Source organism: Ochotona princeps, chromosome 2 (assembly GCF_030435755.1).
Source record: "Ochotona princeps isolate mOchPri1 chromosome 2, mOchPri1.hap1, whole genome shotgun sequence".
NCBI lineage: Eukaryota > Metazoa > Chordata > Mammalia > Lagomorpha > Ochotonidae > Ochotona > Ochotona princeps.
The window spans coordinates 165,030,217-165,056,681 of NC_080833.1; the positions used below are offsets into that span (position 1 = coordinate 165,030,217).

Consider the following 26,465-nt stretch of genomic DNA (forward strand, 5'->3'; position numbering starts at 1 on the left):
GGATTTTGAGTTCTGATTATTATCTTTATTTTTCATGAAATATACTGAATTTTTTCTCCATCATCATTAGGCTGAAGGTTAGAGTATTTTCAGGACTTACATGAGATTTTTATCTTCACCATCCTGTCAGTGCCTAACTGAACATGTTACTAGGAGGGAAGAGAAGACGTTATGTACTCTTGGTCTGTAATTACTAAAACAAAGATTATTGCACAATGTGAAGGGATGAACCTGTGTGCTTTTTCTTAGATAGCACAAGATAAAATAATAATTCCCAAAGGGTGTCCTGGTTTTCTACATTCACTCTCACTTCTTAGTCTCGTTTTAATCTGAATTTACACAGAAATGTCATGTCATAAGTAATGTAATATGCAAATATGTGTCTTACAACATGCATACGTTTAATTCATTTTAATATTGCTTCAAGTTAAGAATTTGAAAAGCACAATCATATTAAATGCTAATGCTACAACAGAAACATTGCGCTATGTTGCAGTTCCTTTAGCAAATTGTAAACTTACAGACATCAAGAGTTGAGGGACAGATATGGTAAGACCGGAAGTATAGAGCTAAGAGATTTTCAAGTGCGGGGGAATCTCCTATGTCCTGGGACACAACCAAATGACAAAAAGGGCAGCAAAGTGCCTGTCAGATAGTGGGCAAATATTTGAAGAATGACATCGGAAAGAAAAATTCCACCACGGTCGGCGGAACTCACACACACGCCTACTATACAGGATCTTCTGTCTGCTAAGCCACTCCTCGAGTGGCCCAGGGTAGCTGGGAAGTAAATCAGTGTACTGGTGAACTCGATCTCTCCCCTCCTCTGTCGCTTTCAGCAGACAGAAATCAATAAACAATCTGAGCGTTTGGGGGACGAGTTGGCAAACAGAGGTTTGGTATCTCCACCCCAGCCTTGCTTGCCACTTTGCTTTTCATAGATGTAAAAAATAAAACTTAATAAAAGAGCATCCACAAGTGTAATTTGGGAAGTACAGCTTGGACAGGTAAGCTAAAGAAGAGAAGTTCAATAGAGCATAGAAAACAGGGTTAGGCTAGCTAAGTTGTGACTTGATTTCACCAACTGTTATTTGTTTGCCGTAGATACGATCATTTCTGTTTGTACATGTGATATTGATTGTGGTGTTTGATCTTGACGTTGAATCATCTGTGTTACAATCTCTGCTTCTAACAGATGGATGAGTTGCACATATCTATGACACAGTGGATGGTAAATCTACTCATCTTGATGGTTCCTGACTTTACTGACCAATACGCTCTCCCAAAGTTAGAGGACGAAAGTGTTGAGAAACGCGACATAGGAATTGCTCAGTTGGAGATTGATGCAATTGCACTGGCAAAGAGGTTGTCTCAGTATTCCAGCCATTTGATCAGGTGAATTCTCCGGGTATTTTGTTTCTCTTGCTTTGTTGGTCCAATGTGAAACGAGGCATGGAAGGGCAGGACAGTGTAGCCAGCAGCAGCAATACTGTTCTTTTGAGACCTTGAAGGAAACACGAGTCTGGTGTTTCCACCAGCTCTGCCACTGTGCTTGTGTGTGGAACTGGCGATTTTTTGCCTTTCTCCCAGTGACCTTAGAATATTTTTGGGAGATGGTGTATGTGGCGGGGGAGGGGTGGTGTAAGAATTAGTAACCAAACCAAGTGGAAAACACACACACCAAAAAGATTTCATTCACATGACATGGCTTGCGTTTTTGCACGTACTGGGAGTCATGCGAAGATGTTTGTGATTTTCTGGGTGATTCCATATAAAACTGTGCACTTCTGTTTACTGCATTTAGGTCAACCAAAACAGCTCCTAAAAAAAAATGACTTATATTTGAAAAACTTAGAAGATTCCCACCAAATGCAGATGTGATCTGGAAACTTGGAATCTATTAACTAGGTTGCAGTCACTATGGCTACTTTGATTTTTATAGTCTAGCCAAATCACACTTCATTTAAAAAATGATTTATTTTGAATGTCATATTACACAGAGAGAAGAGGAGAAAGATCTCCTATCTGCTGGTACAGTCTGAAGCCAGCAGCTTCTTCCAGGTCTCCCACATGGGTGCAGGAACCCAAGCATTTGGGCCCTCTTTTACTGCTTTCCCAGGCCATAAGCAGGGATCTGGGCAGAACTGGAGCAGTTGGGATTCAAACCAGTGCCTATATAGGATGCCAGTATTGGGGGTAGAGGCTTAACTTGCTATACCACGGCTATGACCCCGTTATTTAGCATATTAAAATGTTTACATATTTTTACTTGAAAGAGTTACGCAGAGAGAGGGAGAGACAGGAAACAGAGCTTGCCGGAGTCCAGCTCCAGCCGAGAGTTCGGAGCTCGGGAAGGGTGCGTGGAGTCCTCGATAAAGAAAGACACAGACACTGACACTTGGTGCGTTCTCACACAGCCCAAGAAAAAGCTGTCCTTTTTATTTACTCAAAACCTCACAAGCCTCTGCAGAAGCAACTAATTGTTCTATTCTTACTTCAAGACCAAGGGGGCATGTACAGACATTTGGTCACTCCGTCTGCACTTCAAGGCTAAACAGGTGTCCCAAAAGATAATTCTGCAAAACACTGTATTCCTATTCTTCAAAGCAAGCCATTATTCATTCTTCAACAGTAGCCATGGAGCGGCAGCCAGGACTCCAAGGCCAAGGCACATGCGATCACCTGCTAATCAGTAGTACATTCCTACCACATTTCTATTTCTACAATTTATCCATTATTCAATGGGAAAATAGTTTACAGAGGGAAAAATATAATTCTAAAAACAAAAATTACCAATATTAAATCCCTCTACAACTATAGACCCTGCAACCCCATAAACAATGAAACAATAATCAAAAGCATTTTTCTTTAATAAAAGCATCCTTAATTCCTCTAGCTAAAAATTATAAAAGCGGCTAAAACAGCTATACTTTCTATGCTCCAAAAAATTGCAAAAACAGGCTAGCCTATAAAATAACAAACTATACTTATTGCCATAGCAATTTTAGCTCTCACTCCCATCACTTGCATTCCCGTGGGTCCACTGGGTGCTACCTGACTGGCCAGGCCCTGGAAAGGAGGCAGATCCGCCTGACCTGTGACCTCCTGTCTTCCTGCTGCCTCCTGGCCTTGAACCAGCCACCATCCTAGGGCAGGGCATTCGTGCAGTGCTCCCAGCAAGAGCTAGATGGAAGGAGAGAGAGGAGGGCGGGGCTGGAAAACTATCTGCTGGTTCTTCTCAGTGCACAGGCCTGGGCTGCAAGCATCGTCTGGGTGTGCGTGATGGCAGGGCCCAGACACTTGGGCCTCCTTCCTCTAGCGTTTCCTAGGCATTTAATGAGGAGCTGGATCAGAAGTGGAGCATCCAGGACACAAAGTGATTCCTAAATAGGATGCTGGTGTCACAAACTATGGCTTTACCCACTCTGCTACTATGCCAGCTATGTCTGTTCATGTAATTCAATGTTATCAACTATTAAAAGTGAGAGGGACGGAAGGGAGGAAGAAGGTGAGAACTGAGAAAGATGTCGATGATTCTCCTTGGTCAGTCAGCGGGTGAATTGTGACGGTCTGTCCCCACTGTGTATTGTATCTGAAACACCAAGAAGGGAAGCTAATGAACAGGTGGTCCTGAGTGTGTGTTTCCTCTTTGTGGCAGTTGTTGCAAAGGGATGGCAACAGCAATGGCTCTGAGCAAGGCAACTCACTTAGACAAAAATCCTGCCAAGGAACTTGAGGATCTGGATAAAATGAAGGTAATAATTCTGTCTTGCCTTTAGTTTTGTTTGTTTTTAGCACATTTTTGAGGTTTAATTGGGTTGGCAATAAACTGCTTATCAAGTACACAAGTGTATAGGTAAAAATATGGATATACCCACCAAATCACTACAATACGATAGGGAACATGTCTAACACAGCCGGTTTCCTCGCCCCACTGCGGTTTCAGCTGCCCAGAGATTACATCCTGGCCCAGACACTGTTTGCTCCACTCTGTAACACAGAAGATTACCATCTGCTACAATTCACTTAAGTGGAGTGATAGAAAAGGAGGTCTTTTCTGGTCTGACTTCTGTGATTGTATCTAATTATTTTCAGGTTCAGACACATTGTTGCTTTCACCCAAACATTCATCTTTTAGTGGTGAGTAAGCAGTTTGTTAGACAGACACAGTTTATCCAGTTTCTGTTGGTGGGCATGCCAGTTATTTCTGTTTTTTTTTTAAATTATTGTAAGCAAGGTTTCAATGAACGTTCGTGTCTGAGTCTTTGAATGAACACTTAACTTTTGTTCATCTCATATAGTTGTTTGAAAAAGGAATGGCAGAACCAGATGAAGTCTATGTTTAAGGGACAGACCGAGACGAAGATGCCGGTCCTTGTCCACACATGGAGTTCCTGGTGTTTCTCTCTGTCTCTGTCTCTCACCTGCTGCCTCTCCAGGATGTGCAGTAGTGGAAAGCTGGGCAGAAATGTGGGAGTTGGGACATGAGATGGGAAATGCACGCATCCCGAGTGATGGCTTAACCCACTGTCCACACGCATGACCAAGCCTTTGGAAGAGAGGTTCTTAATGTTGATAAGGTTTACTCCATCAAAATTTACCTTTTGTAGATTTGGTATTCTATATAAGGAAATTTATGAGTTTTAAGCTTTATATTCAGTTCTGTGACCCTCTTTGAGTGGGTATTTGTGTGTCTTTGTATTTGTGTAGGTAATTGTTTTTGTACCTTTTTTTTAAAGACTAGAGATACACCTACTGACCAGTTATGTGTGGGTATTATTCTGGGCATTCGATTGTGTTCCATTGATCTGTTTGTCAACATGGTCATCATCACTAAATTGTCCCCATTACTGTATGTTAGTAGTTAAGTTTTCATAATATATGTGATCCTTTATACCTGATGAAGATACAAATGGCTACAGTTTTGTTTAGAATTTTTGTATTGGTGTTCATGAGAAATATTATGTATTGTTTTGTAATGTCTTTAGTTTTCACATCAGGTAAAGCTGGCTTCTTGGAATGAATTTGGAATTGTTCATTACTCCTTTATTTATTAAAATAATTTGTGCCAAATTGCATATTATTTCTTCCCTAAATGTTAGAATCCAGCAGTGATTTCAGAGACTTTCTATGGGGATTTTTTTAAGAACATTTGAAATGTGGAGTTACAGAGAGAAGAAAAGGGACAGGATCGGGGCAGGGCTGTTTGCTGCTTCACTCCCCAAATGGCCACAACATCCCAGCCTTGGTTAAGCTGAAGCCAGGAGCTAGGAGCTTCATCTAGGTCTCCCATGTTGGTACAGGGCCCAAGGACTTGAGCCATCCTCAGCTGCCTTCCCAGGCACGTTAGCAGGGAGCTGGATTGGCAGTGGAGCAGCTGGACCAACTAGCTCACTTGTTGAATGCTGGCACTGTATGCTGATGTTCAAGCCATTGTACCACAGTGCTACTCCCCTCTCAAAAAGTTAGCAGATACAGAGCTATCCAGTTAGAGAAATTTCCAATTTCATTAGCAAATTTAAGGACATTTCTTTAACAAATACAGAGCTTTCGTTTCTCCCTTCTGTAATGAGCTTGGTTGCTTTTATCTTGTGAGGAGTTTGTGATTTCATCTGTTATCTACTGTGTTAGCGTGCATTCATAACATTTATTTCTAAATATTACCCATCTAATAACTGTAGCAGTCCGCCCTTTTCTTCTTGTTATTGAAATTTGTGTCTTCTGTTGTTTTCGTCATTCTGCAAAAGATTTAGCAATTTTCTTGATTTTTCTCTACCATTTTTCTGTCTTCTTCCTTAATTTACATTAGTCATTTTTCTTACTTAGTCTGGGATTAGTTTTCTCTTTCCCTCATTTCTTAAGGTGCAAGGGAGATGACTGATTTGAGACTTCTTGCCCTGCTCATCTGGGCATTTAGTATTAGCTAGTTTCTCTCTTAATATTGTTTGTCTCTCACACATTTTCATGTTTTCATCTTAAAATGCTTTCTGATTTCCATTTGGGTTCTTCTTTCACACATGGGCCATTTTATTTTTAAATAATTCAGTATTTCCCAGAGATTTTTGCTACTGGTTTTTAAGATGACTCCATTGTGCTAAGAGAATATTCTTTGCCAGACTTGGATACAGGGCCCAGCACAATGGCCCCATGGCTACCTCCCTGCCTTGCAAGCACCAGGATCCCGTATTGGCACCAGTTCATGTCCTGGCTGTTCCGCTTCCCATCCAGCTCCCTCAGTGTGGCCTGGGAAAGCAGTGGAGGATGGCCCAAAGCCTTGGGACCCTGCACCTGCACCCCCATGGGAGGCTTGGAAGAAGTTCCTGGCTTCGGATTGGCTCAGGCTGTTGCAGACACTTGGGAGTGAACCAACATAAAACATCTTTCTCTCAGTCTCTCCTCCTCTCTGTAAATCTGCCTTTCCAATAACAATAAATGATTCATTTAAAAAGGTCTGGATCCTTTACCGTGCTTATATTAGAATCTGGTCTATGTGTGACTGAGAAGAATATGTAAACTCTGGACAGTGTCCCATAAATGTCCATTCAAGTCAATTGCTAGCCTTATTCAGCTGCTCTGTATCATCATTATTTTCTGCCTGTTTGAGCCATAAATTATGATTAGGCATATTGAAGTCATGACTACAGTTCTTTTTTTAAAGATGTGTTTATTTCATTTTTATTGGAAAGTCAAATTTACAGAGAGAAGGAGAGACAGAAAGAAAGATCCTCCATTTGCTGGTTCACTTCCCAAATGGCCACAATGGCCAGAGCTGAGCCGATCAAAAGCCAGGAGCCAGGAGCTTCCTCCAGGTTTCCCATGAAGGTACAGGGTCCCAAGGCCTTTGGCTGTTCTTGACTGCTTTCCTGGGGCACAGCAGGGAGCTGGATGGGAAGTGGAGCAGCAGGGACAGGAACTAGCGCCCATGAGGGATTCTGGGTGTGCAAGGCGAGGATTTAGCCACTGCGTCATCATGCTGGATCATGGCTACAGTTCCTGTTTCAATTTTCACTGGAGTCCTAACAGCTTTGGCTGCATGTGTCTTGAAGCTCTGTTATGGAGTACATCAGTGTTAGGATGGGTGTCTGCTTATCACTATGAAATGGTTCTCCTTATCCCTAGCAATTTTCTTTCCTGAGAATCCACTTTGATATTAACATAGCCATACCAACTTTTAAAAATCAATATTACCATAGTGTATCTTTTTAAATTAGTATTATCATGATATATCTTTCCCATCCTTTAATTGTGACATACTTGTGTCTTTATTGAAATGGATTACTTAGCCAGCATATAGCAGCAGCAGGTGAGAACTTTTTAAATCCAATCTCAGAATCTCTGCCTTTCACATTCTGAATACTTGTTGATAAAAATGAAATTGTGGGTTCTAAGATAATCATTGTAACGTTTAAGTGGAATATATAACTTCTAGCATTATAACGATAAAAGTGAATGATAAAAAATTCAAACAGAGGCAGTAAGGAATAAAAAAAGTAGAAAATGTGGAAGAATAGAAAACATAAAATTAGGTGGTAGATTTTTATCAGTAATTTCATTTAGTATAAAGAGATATCATACCCATGTTAGAAAAACAAAGATGATTATACCACATTAAAAATTTCTATATGCTTTCTATAAGCAGCATATCTAAACAAATGAACATAAATATTGAAAGAAAAAGGAATGGATAATGTTGCACAAGCAAATATAAAAAATGTCAGAAATATAAAGAAGTAGATAATTGTACAAACACATAAGTTTATTTTGATGTACACCTCTTGGTAATTAATAGAACAAGTAGACAACTATGTATGTATAAAATACTTGAGCAGCATGATTAAAGATAGGTGACCTGGGGCTAGCTCGTGGTATGATGTGCTCAGCCACCACCCACAATGTTGGCGTGTCATTTGAGTGCTAACTCAAGTCCTGGCTGCCACACATCTGGCCCAGCTCCCTGCTGATGCACCAGGAAAAGCAGCACCAGGTGGCCCTCGGCCTTGGAAGATCAAAATGGGGTTTCAGATTTTTGGGTTCTGCCTGACCCAGCCCTGTTGCTGCAGTTTTGGGAATGAGCCCATGGAAGGAAGCTTGAGATCTCCCTCTCTATCTCTGTAATTTTGCTTTTCAAGTAAATAAGTTTCTTTTAAACATTGACCTAATAGAGGCTGGCGCTATGGTTTAGTAAGTTAAGCCTTTGCCTGCGGTGCCAGAATCCAATATAGGCATTGGTTTGAGCCCCAGCAGCTCTACTTCTGCACTCACACGGGAGCCTCGGAAGAGGTTCTTGGCTCCTGACTTCAGACCAGGCACAGCGCTTGCCTTTGTGGCCATTTGAGGGGTGACCAGCAGATGGACGATCCCTGCCCTCCCTCTCTGTCTGTTCACCTCCCATCGCTGTAAATATGCTTTTCCAATAAAAATATGTAAATATATAGAGAGGGCTTCTTCCAAGTCTCCCATGTAATTGCAGGTCCGAAAGCCTTGGGTCATCCTACTGCCCTCCCAGACCACTAGTGGAAAGTTGGCTGGGAAGTAGAGCAGCCGGGACACAAACCGGTGCCCATATGCGATCCCAACACATGCAAAGCAAGAGTTTATCCACTAAGCCTTTGCACCACTCCTGGAAAATGTATATTCTTAAGCGGTTAGTTAAGTGAGGGAAAGTGTGAAAATTAAGTAACCAAGCATTAGTTTCAAGACTAGGAAAAATAACAGCTATGTTAATCCCAAAATGTAGATAAATAATTTAGATAAAAATCAAAATTTAATGAGGAAAAATTCATAAAAAGATATCACTGTAAGTACACGTAAGTACACACTAAATTAAAACTTATTTCCTTGTATTGTGCACTGAACTATCCAAAACTACATATATTTATTCTGATATCACATGTTAATTCTTTCAAAAAACATATTTCATGTAAAATTTATGCACAAATATTCACAGAAACATTACTCAGCAGTTCAAAGGTGGATAACTCTAATTTACGTCAATTACTGACTAAATAAAATATAACAAATATATAATGAAACTATATTTAGCATTAGAAAGTATTGAGATGTGTCACGCTGTGAAAGAATCCCAAAAATCTAGGGGCATTCATTAAAAAGGCTGCATATTGCGTGATTTAATGTATATCAAATGCCCAGAATGGAGCAAGAACATGCCTGTAGCTTGGCAAGAAGTGAGAGGAATGATAAATGGGTGGTTGCCACGGTGTGCAGATTTCCTTCTGGCATGATGACGGATCGCACTGAGTGGCAGGGTAGTTGCACACCTGCGGGAGTAGCTAAGAACCACTGGACTGGAGCCTCTGCACGGACTGTCTGTTCTGTGATCTTAGCTCACACTGGTGTTTTCAGGAATGAACATTCAGCCTAGCCCATTAAGACGCCCACACCCCACGTTGGAGTGTCTGGACCCCACTCCTGGCTCTAGCTTCCGACTCCAGCTTCCGGCCATACAGGCTTTAGCAGGCAGTGGTGAGAGTTCAGTGATTGGGTTCCTGCCACCCCTGTGGGAGAGCTGGCTTGCATTTCTGGTTCCTGGCCTCAGCCCCTGCCCAGCCCATCCTGTCCCTGTGGGTACCTGGGGAGTGAACCAGTGGATGAGAGCTTGCTCGTGCTGTCTCTGAAAAACCTGGCTGAAAAAAGAGAGAGAGACGGTCAATAAAGTAAAACATTAATCTTTGAAACAATAAATTGGTACATTTTGGGCAAGATTAAAGTGGAGAAAGTGAGTGCGAAACATCCTGTCAGGATGAATCACCTGGGGCCACACTGTAGCATGTGAGTTAAGCTGCCGCCAGCTGTTCTAGCACTGGTTCAAGTCCTGGCTGCTCCACTTCCAGTCCAGCTCCCTGCTAATGTGCCTGGAAAAGCATCAGAGGATGGCTCAAGCTCCTGGGTCCCTGTATCCACAGGGCCAGCTCATGGTCCAGCCTCCTGGTTTCAACCCAGCTCAAGCTGTTGTGGCCATCTGGGCAATGAACTAGCAAATGGAGGTTCACCGTCTCCACCTCTCTCTCTAACTGCCTTTCAAATGAACGAATCTTTTTTTTTTTTTAAGTTTTGTTTATTTTTGTTGTAAAGTCAGCTACACAGAGAGGAGGAGAAACAGAGAGGAAGATCTCCGTCTGATGATTCACTCCTCAAGTGACCACAGCGGGCAGAGCTGAACCAATCCGAAGCCAGGAGCCAGGAACCTCCCCCAGGTCTCCCACGGGGGTGCAGGGTCCCAAGGCTTTGGGCTGTCCTCAACTGCTTTCCCAGGCCACAGACAGGGAGCTGGATGGGAAACAGGGCTGCCAGGCTTAGAACCTGTCCCCATATGGGATCCTGGTGCATTCAAGGCGAGGACTTTAGCCGCTGGGCCAAAGCAGCAGGCCCAAATCTTTTTTGTTTTTTGACACATGCAGAGAGTGTCTGGGAATCTGAGCTCGCAGCCACCCCATGCAGGCCATATTTTTTTTTTAAAGGAGTAACTTGGGGCTGGCGTTGTGATGTATTGGGTTGGACCACAGCTTGTGATGTTGCTGTCTCATACTGGAATGTCATGCTCGTCTGCCTCTGCGGCAGCTCCCTGGGCAGGGAGCAGAAGGCAGCCCAAGGACTTGGCCTGAATATCTCTTTGAAGATTTATGCATCTCTCAGCACTGCTTAGGTTTTCTGTTAAACTCTTTCCCACGCACCAACCCCTCGGTGATTTCAGACAAACGTCAGAGGAACCCTAGAATCCACCTTCACACTGCAAGACTGCACCTGATCCCACGCTTAGAGCTACCTCTCCCACACCCTGAGGAAAGAAACAAGAAAAGCACCCCCTCTAAGTCCCAGGCCCAGTCCTTTCCAGGGTCTATCAAGCAACACCTCTGTACTCTGAGCTATTTCAGTTCTTTGTAAGAAACAAGTGATCTGTATCCCTTTCCTGCTTAGTATCCTCTCTTGGGCTCCTAGATAACACGTACGGTCCAGGAATCTTTATGCAATCAGGCTCTGTGACTTTGATGGCCTGAGCCCTTTCCTGCAAGCTGAAGAGTGCAAGATGAACTCCCTGCCTTGTCCAGTGGGGTTGGACGTGGAGCCTGGGGCAACACACTGCAGTACTTGAACATTCTGGAATCCTGCTAGATTGCTATTTGGATGGCATCAGTGATAGCTTCCCCCAATCTAATGGTTCTTGGGCTGTTTTCCAGCAAAGTCAGAGGTAAGCATCTTAGGAGTTTGATCTTTCTTACCAATGGTTCTTTTTTTTTTAAAAGATTTATTCATTTTATTACAGTCAGATATACACAGAGAAGGAGAGACAGAGAGGAAGATCCTCCGTCTGATGATTCACTTCCCAAGTGAGCCGCAACGGGCCGATGCGCGCCAATCCGAAGCCGGGAACCTGGAACCTCTTCCGGGTCTCCCACGCGGGTGCAGTGTCCCAATGCATTGGGCCGTCCTTTATTGCTTTCCCAGGTCCCAAGTAGGAAGCTGGACAGGAAGTGGAGCTGCCGGGATTAGAACCGGCGAGCTTGGCTATTTCTAACATTCCAAATTAGGATTAGAAGCATTCATGACTTAGAGGATAATCAAAACTCTGGACCAATGGCAGATTGCCTGGAAGGATCTCTTAAAACATCTCTCAGCTGGCCACAATGGATGAAAAGGCAGAGCGGCACCCGGCAGGGCTGAACACAATTAGGAGGGAGATGTGGCTCAGTACCAGAGAAAGACCCACCCAGTGGACACGAGAACTTGTAACTGGAGCCCTTCAAACGGGCTTCCAGCTACCATGAACTCTCTCCCTCCCTCCTGTGTTAGCTGTCAAGACCTGCTGTCAACCTTGGCTGAAGTGGCCTCTAAGGTCACCTCAGCTACTGTGCTAGCTCCAGGACGAGTGTGAGTTTAAAGAGTCGTAGGAATGTGCCTCTGAGGGTGTCACCACAGGTCAACTCAAGCAGGTTGCAGCTTTCCCCCTCTTTTGAGGGGATCCAAGGATGATGGATTTTTTTTCCAATTAAATGTTTTATTCAAGGGGCAAAGAGAGAGCTCCCGTGTGCTGGCTCACTCTGCAAATGCCTACAGTGTCCAGGATTAGGCTGATCATGAGCCAAGAACTCAGTCCAGGTCTCCCATATGGGTGGCAGGGACCAAACTACTCAAGCCATCAGCTTCTGCCATGCAAGGTCTGCACTGGCAAGAAGCTGCCAGCAGGAGGCAGGGTTAGGAGTCAAACCCAGGCACTCCAGTATAGGACACAGCATGCTAACCTAGAGGCCAGACACCTGCCTGGATTGGTAATGACTGTGTTATGGTGCATCATCTCACTGCTCGTGGCCCAAAGGCAGTCTCCCACAGCCTTCTCCTTCTCCGGCTCTGGATCCTCATGCACAGGCTTACTGTTTAGGAGCATCTGTGACATCGTAAATCCTCACTTACCCAAGACACAAATGTTAGTCCTTTTTTTTTTTATACCAGAAGCATCTAATGAATACAGCCCAGAACAAGACTGCATTACAATGAAATATGAAGAGGACTCACAGGAGAAGAGCCATGTGTTGTTGGGTGGCAGTCAAGCTGTCCCTGTTGATGGCTGGCAAAGGGTGATGTTGAAGATTTTAAAGGAAAAGTGCTTCACTCTGTTGGAAGGAGTGCTTAACGCTACGGATTACTATAAAACTTTCATCAAAAGAGTCCTAATCATGCTTTGTCCTTATTGTAAGTCTTCTATTAGTATACCCAATGTCTCAGAGGCTCATAATAAAATAACTAGCACTTCCTTTGTAGTATGTGCGTGCAAATAGAGAATAGTCGAATCATTTCTCATGAATGGTGAATGAACTCTGAAGAAATAAGAAATTTTAAATATAGTCACAATTTTTATTTTGAATTCTGAATTATGTTGTACAATTTCATATAGGCTGGGACCCCCCCGCCCCTCAGGCTCCCACTTTACTGTTTTAGGTTTCAGTATCCTTGTCTGTAACATTAGAGATTACTTATTGTTTCTTACACTTTTTGTTCTGATGCTTTATAGTAATTCCACAATTAAACAATAAGTCCAGGAGCAGATGGTTTGGTCTAGGGATGAACACTGGCCAAGACCCCGCGTCCCACATTAGAGTGCCTGGATCTGATGCCCGGCTCGCGTTCCTGCGTCTCAGTTCCTGCCTATGCAGACCTGGGGTGATGGCTGAAGCGACTGGCTGTCTGGTGCTCATGTGGGACATCTGGATTGAGTTCCCAGTCCCTGGCTTCAGCCCCCGTTCCGCTCTGCCTCTGGTTTCTTGACACTTCTCTATCCTTCGTGCCTTTGCAACCCAGCTGCTGAATCCTATCCATCAGCGATGCCATGGTTGATGTCTGCGTCCACAGTCAATTGCTTCTGCACAGACCTGTGAACTCAGATGATTCAAGGGTGTGCGCTGAGCAGCTCTTCTGTAACAGTGAGTCATGGCTGTCAGCTTTCCTCCTGTGCAGTAATGATCTATCTCTTTTCAGAAAGAATGTTATGAGTGGATCAATACCTGCTCTCACCTCGTGTCTGATCTCAAAGGCAGAACTATAAAACTGCTGACACACGAAGAGCTGCTGCAGCTCCTTGGAGAAGAGGTATTTGCACAAGTTAGCACACGTGTTTGTTCCTGTTTCAGCGGGTAAGGGTCTGCGGCTTCTTCCGGCTGGTGGTGTGAAGCCTCGCCATCAGCTCAGAAGAGAACTTTAGTTCCAGTCAGTAAAGAAGTGACATAAGTAGCCGCTTGTCACCTCAGAAACAATAAATTTGCAACATCTTTTCATGAAAAAAAAAGAATGTTGTCTAGTTTTAAATAATTTCATGTCAGAGTGGCAGAGCCAGCATTGTGGATTAGTGGCATAGTGGGTAACGGTGAATAACTGATCCAGTCAGCAGAGAAGCAGCTGAGGTCACCAACCTGCTCCCGGGCCAACAGCATTAGCACCTCATCAAAGGTCCTGGCTGCCACCCTGCTATCCTGGGGGTCGACTTTCCAGCTCAGACTGTGGCATCGTCTCTTCAAATACTGCCTGCTGGATCCGCTTCTGGAACACCCAACAGTGTGTTAGAATCTGTGCCCAATGCCGTCTAGTGATAAAAATCCATGATAAGATTTTTTTTAAGATTTACTTTTTTTGAAAGGCAGACAAGGTGTTATATATGTATAAATCTATCCAGGAGAATACTCAACAAACTGATGCAAGTTGTTAAATCTGAGAATATTTTTTCTTTGTTTCTTTTTTAAGATTTTTTAATTGGAAAGTCAGATATACAGAGAGGAGGAGAGACAGAGAGGAAGGTCTCCTGTCTGCTGATTCACTCCCCAAGTGAGCCACAACAGCCAGAGCTGAGCCAATCCAAGGCCAGGAGCCAGGAGTCTCCTCAGGGTCTCCCACATGGGTGCAGGACTCCAAGGCTTTAGGCCATCCTTGACTGCCCTCCCAGACCACAAGCAGGGAGCTGGATGAGAAGCGGGGTCACTGGGATTAGAATCAGTGCCTACATGGGATTCTGGTGCGTGCTAACTGCTAGGTTATCCCGCCAGGCCCAAGAATTAATATTCTTAATTTCTTTTTCTGATTTAAACATGTTCATGAGGGAAAGTATTGTTTCTTGAGATCTTTCTATTTGCAAGACAGAGTTAGAGAAAGAGAAAGATTTCAGTTGCTAATTCAATCCCCAAATGGCAGCCATAGCTGGAGCTGGGCTGGTCCCAAGCCGAGAGCTACTTCCATGTCTCCCTCCCATGTGGGCAGCAGGGACTTAAGCGCTTGGGCCATCCTCCTGCTGGACTGTCAGGCCTTTAGCAGGGAGCTGCATCAGAAGTGGAGCAGCTGGGACTAGAATCCATGCCCATTCAGGATGCCAGCACTACAAGCGGTGGCCTTACCTGTAACACCACGGTGCTGGCCCTAAGAAAAATATTCTTATTTTACAAAAATATCCTAGTACTGTATTGCCAATACTTTTCTGAACCATGAACGTATTTCTACAGCATAGTTACAATGTTCTATAAAGTATTTGGTGGTAGAACTTCTGTAACTTCTCTATGGGATTTCCTGTTGTGGGCGTTAGACTAATTTCTGGCATTTGCTTTCATGTCACCGTCCAGAGCATGTTTTCAGTTGGTGTCTCAGCAGCTTCCTGGGCAGGACTCAGCCAGCGCCTCCCCGACTCCTGCCTTGCTGGCGGGCCTGTTGGGTCTCGCAGGCTGCCTTCTGCCTGCCCTCTGCAGGCTTCGCTCTCTTAATCCTTTGTGGGAGGTGCCTGTAGTGAGTCCGCATGCTCTCCCCATTTGCCAAGCTTTCATGTCTTTAATTAAGTGTTTGTAATTGTGAAATCCCTGTCTTTTACCCGAATCCATCCATCTAAACTCTAGACTCACCCTCTGTTGCTCCCTGGATATTTTCCTTGGCTGGCTCGGTTTTGGCCCACTTAAATGCACATCTGAACACCTCCAGCTTTGTTCCTTATCTCTGTGCATAGCACCAGCTTTTAGAACGGCCTTAACCATCAGCCACGAAATGAGCTCTTCCCAAACCATCCCGTGTCTGTCTCATATGTCTCCAGGAGTTGTCTTGCCAGCAACCCTTCAATCTTCGTCCTCGTCGTCCCTGCGCTCGTTGCCCCTCCCCTCCCTGCCAGCGCCTTCTCTCAGCCTCCTCTCCACGCCTCTCCTGCTTGCCCCTTGCTTCCCCTCTGTTCATCACACCTGCTGTGTAGTTGCTTGACTGATTGTTTCAAGAAAGCCGCACAGCTCAGTCGAGGTATCGGAGCACAGCTGTCTTCAGTGGTCCAGGCTCAGCAGGACAAGTGGGCTGCACGGTCATGTTCGTGTCCACTGGCTTCCAGGTTTCTAACCTGCAGGACTGTGTCTGTCTCAGAACCAGCCGTCCTCTGCCCAGAGCGCCTCTGCACTGCCTTTCTTCCCTCCCTCGCAGAGGAAACTCAGACACTGTCTGCGCTGGGAAATCTCCCTGACAGGCCCTTGCCTTCCACTACCTCGCCTCAGCCAAGTGCTCCTACGGTGTAACTGTGTGTCTGTACCACTTGTTTTCCTTGGACTTGTAAGCTTCTGCTTAAGGACAGGGACTTTTGTTTTGTTTTGTTTAAGGTTTATTTACTTGGAAGGCAGCATGAAGAGAGAGGTGGGCCTGGGCCAGGGGGATAAGAAAAGATCTTTCATTTGCTGATTCATTCCTCAGATGAATGCGACAGCTGGGACCGGTGCAGGCAAAAGCCAGGAGTCCAGAACTTCATGCAGATCTTCCGAGTACGAGGGCCATCTTCGGCTGCTGGACCAGAAGTAGAGCAGCTGGGAGTAGGGGGAGTGGCATTGTGGCATAGTGGGTAAAGCTACTGCCTGAGGTACCGGCATTCCACGTGGGTGTCAGAGACTGGCTGCTTCGCTTCCGATCCAGCTCCCTGATAGCGGTCAGGCAAAGCAGCAGAAGACGGGCAGCCAGGATTCTGATTCATACTTCGTAATGGGGTGCCAGCATCGCAGATGGTGGCTTAGCTCACTGCACCACAGCACAGGCCTGGGGAAGGAACATTCTTATTCATCTTTATGTACTGTGTGTCCCAGCACAGTACTCAGCTGCACTTGTAGTGCCTAGTAAATATTTCTGAACAAGCAATTGCTAATACTTGTCTATACTAAGCTTTGGTTCTGGTACTCTTTCATCTAACAGGAAGTTGCGAAAGAATTGATGGAGTCCAAAATGAGTAAAGATGTTAAAAGGGCAAAAGAAGATAAGGAAGAGAAGAAACATCAGGAGAAAGCAGAAGAGGTAGTACGCTCTTGTATCCTTTCTCCCTGCGTGTCTTTCAATTCTGTGCACATACCTATGCAGGAGTGTGTGCATATATCTAAAAAAAGAGGTGCAATTATTTATTTGAAGCAGTTACAGTAAGAGAGAGTCTTCGACCAGCTGGTTTAGGAAGATGGCTGTAAGGGCTGGGAGGAGGGCAGATTCTAACAGGGGCCAGGAGCTTCTTCTGGGTCTCCCACGTGGGTGTAGAGGCCCATGCACCTGGGTCATCCTGGGCCCAGGATGTGGGTCACCTGGCATGAACCCTTCAAGGCCGTTCCTTCTCGCAGGTGCATTTGAGTACACTTCTTTTTCAGAGGAAGGGTTGTCCCTTTCCTTTCTAAACTCACTCTCCTCTCACTCCTGTGCTCCTCTGAGCTCCACAGTTGACCTCTGACCCTGAGGCTCTTCCACTGAGCCTCCCTTGCCAGGTTTTTCCGACAGCAGTTTAAACCACACACCTTCACTCGTTCAGCTCCCACTCGGAGCTGCCGTTCGCTCTCTCTGTGTGCCTCCTACCTGTCTCCGCCCCTCCTGTGGGCCATTTGTAGTAGTAACAGCCCTTCTGTAGCAATTTGCAGTAATAATAATAAGCCCATAATGACTGGCGGTAACAGTGCGTGTTATGCCATGAGTGCCCCTCACTCCCTCATCTGTGTAACGCTGCTCCAAGGTACATGTTGGTGATCCCTTTTTCCAAGTCAGAAAACAAATTCAAGCAAGTTGACCGACTCACCTGACACCATATAGCCAAAGTGGTAGAGCCAATATTCCAAACCAGGAGAGTCTGGTGTAAGTAGCTTGGTAATTCCTGGATTCCCCAAACTCAGCTTATCTAGCTCCCTGCACCACGTTTCTTTTTTTTACTTCCCTGACGTTTCTTCTTTGTGTGTAGTTTAAATGTTACTCTAACACCAGCTGTGTCCTGTGCCTTCTAGTCATTGTACAGGCAGGACGCAAAACTGAGACACTGGAGAGCACCCAGCCTCGGAGCCAGCATTTTCTCACCGTGGGTTAAGTGCCGCTTGTGATAGTGGTGTCCCATCCTAGCACCAGTTCAAGTCCTGGCTGCTCTACTTCCGATCCAGCTCCCTGCTCAGACTACTGGGAAGGCAGCAGCAGATAGCCCAAGGACCTGGATGCACTTCAGCCTAGCCCAGACTTGCGTACATTTGGGGAGTGAGCCAGAGTATGGAAGATATTTCTCTCTGTCTCTCCTTTCTTTTCTCTGTGACTCTGCCTTTCAAAGATATATAAAAATGTGAAATATATATATATGTATATATATATTTAATATTTATGTGTGTCTACATTTTATTTATTTATTTATTTATTTATTTATTTATTTATTTAATAAGCACCTGTTCAACCCTCAGATGTTTCTTTCTCTACACACACAGGCAGAATTGAGGGCCCTTTTTTGGGCATGCAGAGCTCTCGGAGCACACCTTAATCCCAGCAACAAGCACATTGGGCCGTGCTATCTCCCTGATTCAGCTGTGACTTCCTGGGGGTCTGGAGCGAACCCCTTCCTCCCCACTCCTCCTCCCAGCCAGGCCCCCCACAGTGCTTGCCAGATGTTCCGTAAGGAGAACAGAATCAAACCCACAGCTTCCGAGGCGTGTGGGTTCCACGGGGAGCCATGGCCTCCCACGTGCCTACACGTCCCGTCCACGTCCCGTCCACGTCCCGTCCACGTCAGCTCCACGTTGGCTCACTAACTGTTCCTTGTCATTCACATGCTCCAGGAGCCTCCAACAGCTACAGAGAAGGAACAGAGAATTCGATCCATTGGAGAAGATGAAAATGTTCATTCCAAACCTCTCTTCGGAGCAGACATACTGTCATCCTGGGTATGTATCTGAAGTCCAAGTCGGAAATTCACCATTGCTCTGCCTGACTTACAGTGATACGGCTCTCTGTCTCTCACGTGGTGTTGGGGCCACCAACACTACTGGGCTTCTGTTAATGTTTTTCCTTATTCATGATCCTGTCTGGAAAAACTCAGGGTTTTTTGTTTGTTTTTTAAAGTTGTATTTATTTTATTGAAAAGTCACATATACAGAGAGGAGGAGAGACAGAGAGGAAGATCTTCCGTCCGATGATTCACTCCCCAAGTGGCTGCAACAGCCAGAGCTGAGCTTATCTGAAGCCAGGAGCCAGGAGTCTCCTCTGGGTCTCCCATGTGAGTGCAGGGTCCCAAGGCTTTGGGCTGTCCATGACGGCTTTCCCAGGCCACAAGCAGGGAGTTGGATGGGAAGTGGGGCTGCCGGGATTAGAACCTGTGCCCATATTGGATTCTGATGCGTTCAAAGCAAGGACTTTAGCTGCTAGGCTACCATGCTCGGCCCTTGGCTAGTTTTAAAGCCTGTTCATTCAGCAGACTTTGCTGAGAGCTCTGACAAGCACATCTCTCAACCACACCAGAGGCGTGAGGTGACTCAAGGACATAGTTTTATTGAATGGTTGTCCAGGGCAGGTAGAGTTCGGGGTCCCAAGTCTGCTCTCCCCAAGAAGCAAGAGGACTTCTTTCTTTATTTATTTTAAAAGATTTATTTGATTCATGTGAAAGGCAAAGTGAGAGAGATCATCTGTCTGTTGGTTCACTCCCTAAATGGCCAAGGCCAACAGAGTCAGGAGCTCCATCTGAGCCTGTCACATGGGTGACGGGTGTGCCAGCCTCCACTGCCTCTGTGAGCACATTGGCTGGGAGCTGGAGCACCAGTGGAGCAGCTGAGCTTCAAACCAGGACTCTGCTCTAGGATGCCGTTGTCTCGGGGGCTTAACGTGCTGTGCCGCAATGTGGGCCCAGGTTTACAGAAGAGTGGGTAGTTGGGAAAAGTTAGGGTAGAGAGATGAGGGGGTCTAGATGATTGATTATCACACATGTTTCTAGGGTCAGTGGTCGTCCTGACGCTAACAGGTTGGAGATTTCTTTGGCATGAAGGAAGCTAGACTATAGCCGATGGTGGTAAATTGTTTCCTTGTGCAAGGGCTGTCATCCTTGCCGTTTCCATGCAGTTAGCTCCTGAAATTCTTACTGATTGATTTGAAAGTCAGAGAGAGAAAAGTACAAAAAAAAAAAAAATCTTCCATCACTAGCCAACTGGTCTCAACATCCAGAGCTGAGTGAGGCCAAATCCAGGAAGCAGGAGCCTCAGACAGGAAGATCTCTTCCATGAGTGTAAGAGACCAAGCACTTGGGCCATCCTTTCCCGAGAGGATTAACGGAGCTGGATCAGAAGTGGAGCGTCCAGTAATCAAACTGGTGCCTATATGGGATGCCAGCACCGCAGATGACGGCTCTGCGTGCTACACCACAGTTACAACACCCAGGGCCGGGTCAGGCTAAGTTCAGGAGCAGAAACTCCATCTGCGTCGTCCCTGTTGGTGGCAGAAGCCCGGTGCTTGGGCTGGCATGCCCTGCTTTGGGCTTTGAAGGAGAAATGCGGGCAAGATAAAGGCTTTTGAACTGCTTGGGGCATTAGTGGGGAGCCTGGTGTGCCTTCATGAGATGCCTACAGTGGGAAAGTCCAGTGGATGAGGGATGAGTAACACGTTTGCAGGTATGCAAATAAGACATCGCTAGTGCAGATGGGCTCAGGGCCCCACCTGGAAAACCAGGACCCACTCACTTTGCTGCTGGGTACCCGAGTGCCCACCGTCCCAGGGGCTAAGTAGTCCCTTGTGTGATCATTGCTGCAGTAGGCTGGCAAAATGAGCCTAGCTCTGCGCCCTGCCTCCACGCGGAAATATGGAGACATGAGAGTTTTTTCTGAAGCGCACAGTTCTGGGGAAATGTCAGATTTTCATTTTAAAATAGATGTGTGATTTTTGCCCTCACGTTTTAGAAATTTAGTTTTCAGGAACGTGTAGAGTCAAATGAGATACTGTTTGTTTGCTTCTGTTTACTAAAGCTTCTCATCTGTAGCCTCTACTTAGGAAGTCCCTAAGGAATGTGAAGATCTTGCTGGATTTTGCTTAGCTGAGGAGATTGTCTATAGTAGGATACATACTTTCCCTGATCTCTAGTTTGATTTGTTAAAGCAGCATATTGACCCTTTTCCCTTAAAATACATTTCCCGTTTCCTTTTGTTGCTACTGCCTTCCTTGCCTCCTCCTCACAGCTCTAACAAAACCCGTGTCCACGTCTTTAGCATGAGCTATTTGGAAGGTATTTTTGCTTTTGTGTTCTTTGTCTGTTGACATTATTGGGGTTCTTGATCTTCCACGAGGAAGACAGGAGGAGTGCCCTGGGCTGCCCGACCCAGCGCGCCCTGCGGTGTAGCGTGTTGCCTGTCCGGACTCCCAGTCCCCTCCTGTTGCATCCTTTCTTGTCAGAGAGAATCAGCAAAGCAAGGCACGCTGGCCCAGAAGTATCTGGAAGCAATGGCTGTAATTGAACACTTGCAGGAGAAGGTCATGTGAGTATGTGCCACCACAAGCAGAAGGCACAGACACTGGCCCAGAGCTTTGGCTGAGAAGGCCACATGGCTCGGCTTGCCTTTCGCTCTCCTGCCCTCTTCATTCTGCAAACTGTGGGCCAGAGGCAGTGAGCTGCGGTGAGGGCAGTTGCCCCTGACCTTTAGTGCAGGGGGAGGAAGTCTGAGAGAGAGGGTGAGTAGTGGTGGTGGTGTTAAGAGTGATCCAATTCAGCGAGTTTTTGCAAGATGACTTGAGGAAAGAATGGAATGGGAGATGCGATTGCCCTTGAGAAGGACCATTGCAGAGATCCCAGAGCAGGCGTGGTGACGCACGTCTGGTTCAGATGGCTGAGGAGGCTGAGGGAGCGAGGTCAGCCCTGGGTGCTCCTCGAAGGGCCTTAATGATGAAGGCGCGTTCCCAAGGCTGAGTCTCCTGACCGCGACATCAGCTCTGGGGGTGCTAGCAGGAAGGGACTCTCCTGGACTTGGGTGGCTGATCACATCCTGAGAAGCCAAAGTTAACTACTGCCAGGGCATTCCTTGGTGCTGCTGGTACGGCTGCCACCCTAGGGACACCCTTCTGACACATCCCGGTGACCCCCACTGCCCGGGTCTCAGTGCTGCTTTGTGCCCCGCTGCCCCATTAGACAGTGGTGCCTAACCTGCCCTCCCTGCCTCTTGTCTTTCTCCGGACTTTCCCAGGGAGGTTGAAAGCAGAGCCAGACTGGCAGAGGACAAGTTTGAGGATGTCAACGAGCAACTTCATTACACCCTGATCAGGAACAAGGATCTGGAGAAGGAGTTGGAGGAAATGGTCATGAAGACTAGAAAGAAGGAGGCTGAGGCCGAGGAGGACAATGAAAGGGACAAGGAGGAGGGCAAGGAAGATGAGGCCGAAGAAAAGGAAGAGGAGGAGATCAAGCCAGCCGGAAGTGCCTCAAAGCCACTGAAGAAAGGTGGGCCGGCCTGCTCAGCTACCGGCGGAGAGCTGGCAGGGTCAGGGGCCGCGACACCAGGACCTTAGCCCTGACCCCGTCACAGACGTGCACAGCCTCCTAACCGTCTCACTCAAGCCACTCATTAAGAGAAGGAAGCGAGTAACCGACAAGTGTCCTATACAACACGGGAGAGAATTTGTACTTAAAAACTGGCAAAGAAATTTTTAAATTTATTTGAGAGAGAGACAAAGAGAGCTGCCACCAGCAGGTTCACACCCCAGATGTCCACAACTACCTGAATCAGGTCTAGGGGCAGTTAGGAGACATGGCTTAACGCAGGTCTCCTACATGGGTGAACCCAGCTGCTGAAGCCATCAGCCCCCTGCCTCCCAGGGTCGGGGGAAAGCTGGAGTTCACACCTTGAGCCAGGAATCAAATCCAGGTGGTCTGAGGTGGGACAGACACCTCTCTCTCTCTTTAAAGATTCAGTTATTTTTATTAGAAAGACAGAAAAATTTCTGTCTACTGGTTCACCTGCCAAGTGGCCGCAATGGCCAGACTGAGCTGATCTGAAACCAGGAGCCAGGAGCTTCTTCCAGGTTTCACACATAGGCACAGGGTTCAAGGCTTTGGGATGTTCTTGACTGCTTTCCCAGGCCACAAGTAGGGAGCTGGATGGGAAGTGGAATAGTCGTGACATGAACTGGTGCCCATATGGGTTCCTGGCATGTGCAAGGCAAGGATTGCACCACTGAGTCACTGCACCAGGCCCAGGACACAGACATCTTAACCACATCTCAACCACTAGACCAAATACCCACACAGTGATATATTTTTTAATTAATAATTTGGTGGGCCTAGCGTGATAGCCTAGAGGCTGAAGTCCTCACCTTGCATGTGCCAGGTTCCCATATGGGTGCTGGTTTATGTTCCAGTAGTCCTGCTTCCCATCTAGCTCCCTGGGAAAATAGTCGAGGACGGCCCAAAGCCTTGGGACCGTGCACCCATGTGGGAGACCTGGAAGAGGCTCCTGGCTGCAGATCAGCTCAACCATTGCGACCACTTGGGGAGTGAATCAGCAAACGCAAGATCTTCCCCTCTATCTTTCCTCCTGTCTGTGTATCTGACTTTCCAATAAAGAAGTAATCATTAATCTGAGAGCAGGATAGAGTTCTCAGCTGATCCCTGGGGCTGGGCCGACGCAGACCTGGGCAGAGGAACTCCAGGCAGCTCTGCATGTGGATGGTGGGACCACTCTTTGGAGCTTCGCCGCCATCTCTCTGGGCGCGCGGGGGTGGGACTGAGGTCAGGAGCTGGAGGTGGGAGTTGAACCAGGCATTCTGACAGGAGATGTATGCATCTTAATCTCAAACAGCTGCCTCAGCTTTTTTAAAATTTAAGAAAAAATGATGGGGTCCAGCATGATGCCTTAATGGCTGATACTTTGCACACTCCAGAATTCATTTGGGTGTTGGCCTGTGTCCTGGCTGCTCCACTTCCATCCAGCTCCCTGCCTGTGGCCTGGGAAAGCAGTCAAGGATGACCTAAAGCCTTGGGACCCTGCCACCCACATGGGAGACCCAGAAGAAGCTCCTGGCTTCTGGCTTTGGAGCAACTCAACTCCGGTCGTTGAGTGGACAGAAGATCTTTGTGTCTCTTTGTCTGTGTAGATCCGACCTGCCTTTCCAATGAAAATAAATAAATCTGAGAAAAAAAGAGAACATAATGTAGTTATGGCAGTGTAGTTAGTTTTATAGACAGACATATATAATCCCAGCAGAAAATGACTTGATGGGGTGAGTGAGTGGCCTAGTGGATAATACGCCACTTGTGGTGGAATGTCCTACTTCAGAGTGCCTGAGCTCAAGTCTGGCTCTACTTCTAACTTCCTGTTAACACAAGTAGTTGGGGGTCCTGCCATCCACATACGAGACCTGGGCTGTTTTTGCTCGTTTGTTGTGTTTTCTTCGGTAACCTTTGGGACACACATGGAGAAGGAAGAAGGAAATGCTTTTCCTCTTGTACCTTTTCACTCCTGGGCCACATGGTCCTCTCCCTCAGGACCCTGGCAGGCATTCTGAATGCCAACAGCCAGTTTCAAGTCAAACTTTTGGCACATAGCTTATTTGTAGCTTGGGGATTACTCAATGCAGAATGGGATTCTAGAATTGCCTTGTAAAGCTAAATGCTCTTAGCCCATGAACTGTTTCTACAACACGCTAATTGTTTTTGTCTTTGTAGAATCATCCCGCAAGGAGGTCACTGGAGTCACAAAATCCAAAAGCCGTGTTAGATACACCAAGACCAAACCCAAGTAGCCCTGGTGGCGCCCCGGGGGTCACTGCGGCCATGTCCACCGCACACGCCCTAGAGGGCACTGTGACACGCAGCTGACACCCGGGCTCTGACACGGGGCCTTACGCCGCATCAGCCACAAGGCTGATCGCCACATCCCACACGGGAGCATCTCTCTCTCAACATCGCTGTGACGGCTGAGGGAGCCAGTGTGTTACAACATGTACTTTCCAGATTAAAAATAGCTGTACAAAAGTTTATCTGTCTCTTCAGTTGATTTCCTTATGGAGTTTGCAAAGATGTGTCTCTTTCTGGCCAAAAAAATAATTCCGTTTTTGGAAGACCTAACGCTCTGACCAGAAGGATGAAAAATGGAAGTGTTACTAGCGTTATTTCTTTAGAAATGAGGATCCAGGGTGGGAAGGGTCGAGACTAGGGGGGTGTAGGTGAGACCATGGTTCACAAATCTCCCCCCTCTTCCTCCTGTATCTGGGGGGAGGGGAGACACCAGGGGAGAAGCTGCACCAAGCCTCTCTGCCACCCCAGCACCCAGAGATGAGAAATGGCCACATGATGCCACCAGAGTCCGCAGGGTGGGGCCTGCTCCAAAGGTTCTACTCCTGTGGTTTCTACAGTTCTGAAATGCCATTGATCTTGCTGACCCAAGGATAAGGAAATCCTTCCAAGGCCCATCTGCTGGCAGTCTATCCCAAGGTCTCTATTCGCCCAGATATTTGCTGTCATGCTTGGTTGGGGCACTTGAGCAATTTGTTTTGCCCTCCTTGTCTGCTGTGGTGCCAGGTGTCCTCTGCAGGCTCCAATGGACTGCCGTATCCTCCACGTGCACGTGGGTGTGCTGTCCACTGCTCCGTCTGAGCCACTGAGGAGGCCCAGCTCTGACACATGCCCTCGACTCTGAGAGCACAGATTCTGAGAGTCTCCCCAAGGTTGGACTTCTGAGTCCAGTGGTTCATTTCTTTAGGGCGGGGGGGGGGGGGGCGATCCCCAAAGAGACCTTGTCTGTGGCAATTCCAAATCTGACTCTTGTGTGTGTTTGCCAGTACTGGGTCCAGCTCAGTTCATCACCCATGTTAGCCTACACACACACTAGTAGTTCCAGTTGCTGGGTCAGTCTATCTCCAACCCTGTCTCTTAGGTAAGCCAATGGATGCTGTGGCCAGCGCAGCCTCACTCACCACACACTTGGCCCTCACGTTCACCAGCGGAAACTGCAGCCTAGTAGGGGTAACCCCAATAACCCTCAGCAGGCCTGCCCCCAGCCCCGGTTCCTCTGCTTGCCGGTATGTGCACCAGACTGGCCCAGTCTGTCATACATCCTATTCAGCTGTTACATACATCAATGGGCATTAAAAACTAGCTCAACCCAATTGACCCCACCATCCAGCTCACTCTTACGCTGGTGGGTGCCACTGCCTGTCTAGCCAGACCCACCCCAGGCTCTGATTCTCGTGCTCGCCAGTGGGAGTTGCAGCCCATCAGAGAAGTGCCTATCCTTTCCCCAACAGGCCCACTCCCAGTCCTGGATCTTGTACTTGTCAGGTCATTCTGCAGCCTAGCTTGACAGGACTTGCCCCTAGTCCCAGAACTTGCCAGCTGGTGCTGCAGGAAAGTCAACCAGCATGCACTTGGCTGTGGCTCATGCATGCATCAGTGGGTGCAGTTAGTCAGCCCAGCCTGAACTCTCTGCCCTCTAACCCAGTTCACATGCAGGTCAATGGGTGTGGTGGCCCTGCCCGGCCTGGTTTGCCTCTGATCCCTGCTTTCAAGCTCACCAGTGGGGGCAATGGTCTGGTAGGGCAGCCCCCTGCAGCCCTCTCCCACCACCACCACTGGACTCATACCCCCCGCCCCAAGTCTTGTGTGTTGGTGGGTGCTGTGGCTCAGTCTGGCATGACTCGCCTCCCCTCGGCGTCCACCAGCAGCATGCTATAGCCTGGCCTGGCCCCAGCCTACTCCCAGTTCCAGCTCATGC

At 46.9% G+C, this 26,465-nt stretch overlaps 1 protein-coding gene across 4 annotated transcripts in view; it reads left to right on the forward strand.

The window, feature by feature from the left end:
• Window positions 1-24,572, forward strand: part of AXDND1 (axonemal dynein light chain domain containing 1) — a 67,754-nt gene extending 43,182 nt beyond the window's left edge. For 2 of the 4 annotated variants that reach the window (XM_058660993.1, XM_058660995.1), the window contains 8 exons: window positions 1,196-1,395; window positions 3,659-3,755; window positions 13,489-13,599; window positions 16,696-16,794; window positions 18,564-18,668; window positions 21,157-21,239; window positions 21,942-22,195; window positions 24,419-24,572. In XM_058660993.1, the coding sequence (XP_058516976.1) occupies window positions 1,196-1,395; window positions 3,659-3,755; window positions 13,489-13,599; window positions 16,696-16,794; window positions 18,564-18,668; window positions 21,157-21,239; window positions 21,942-22,195; window positions 24,419-24,495 (1,026 nt within the window). In that variant the 3' untranslated portion in view covers window positions 24,496-24,572. The remainder of the gene's footprint in view (window positions 1-1,195; window positions 1,396-3,658; window positions 3,756-13,488; window positions 13,600-16,695; window positions 16,795-18,563; window positions 18,669-21,156; window positions 21,240-21,941; window positions 22,196-24,418) is intronic. The other 2 variants (XM_058660994.1, XM_058660996.1) reach the window with 2 other exon arrangements.
• Window positions 24,573-26,465: the final 1,893 nt, after the last annotated feature.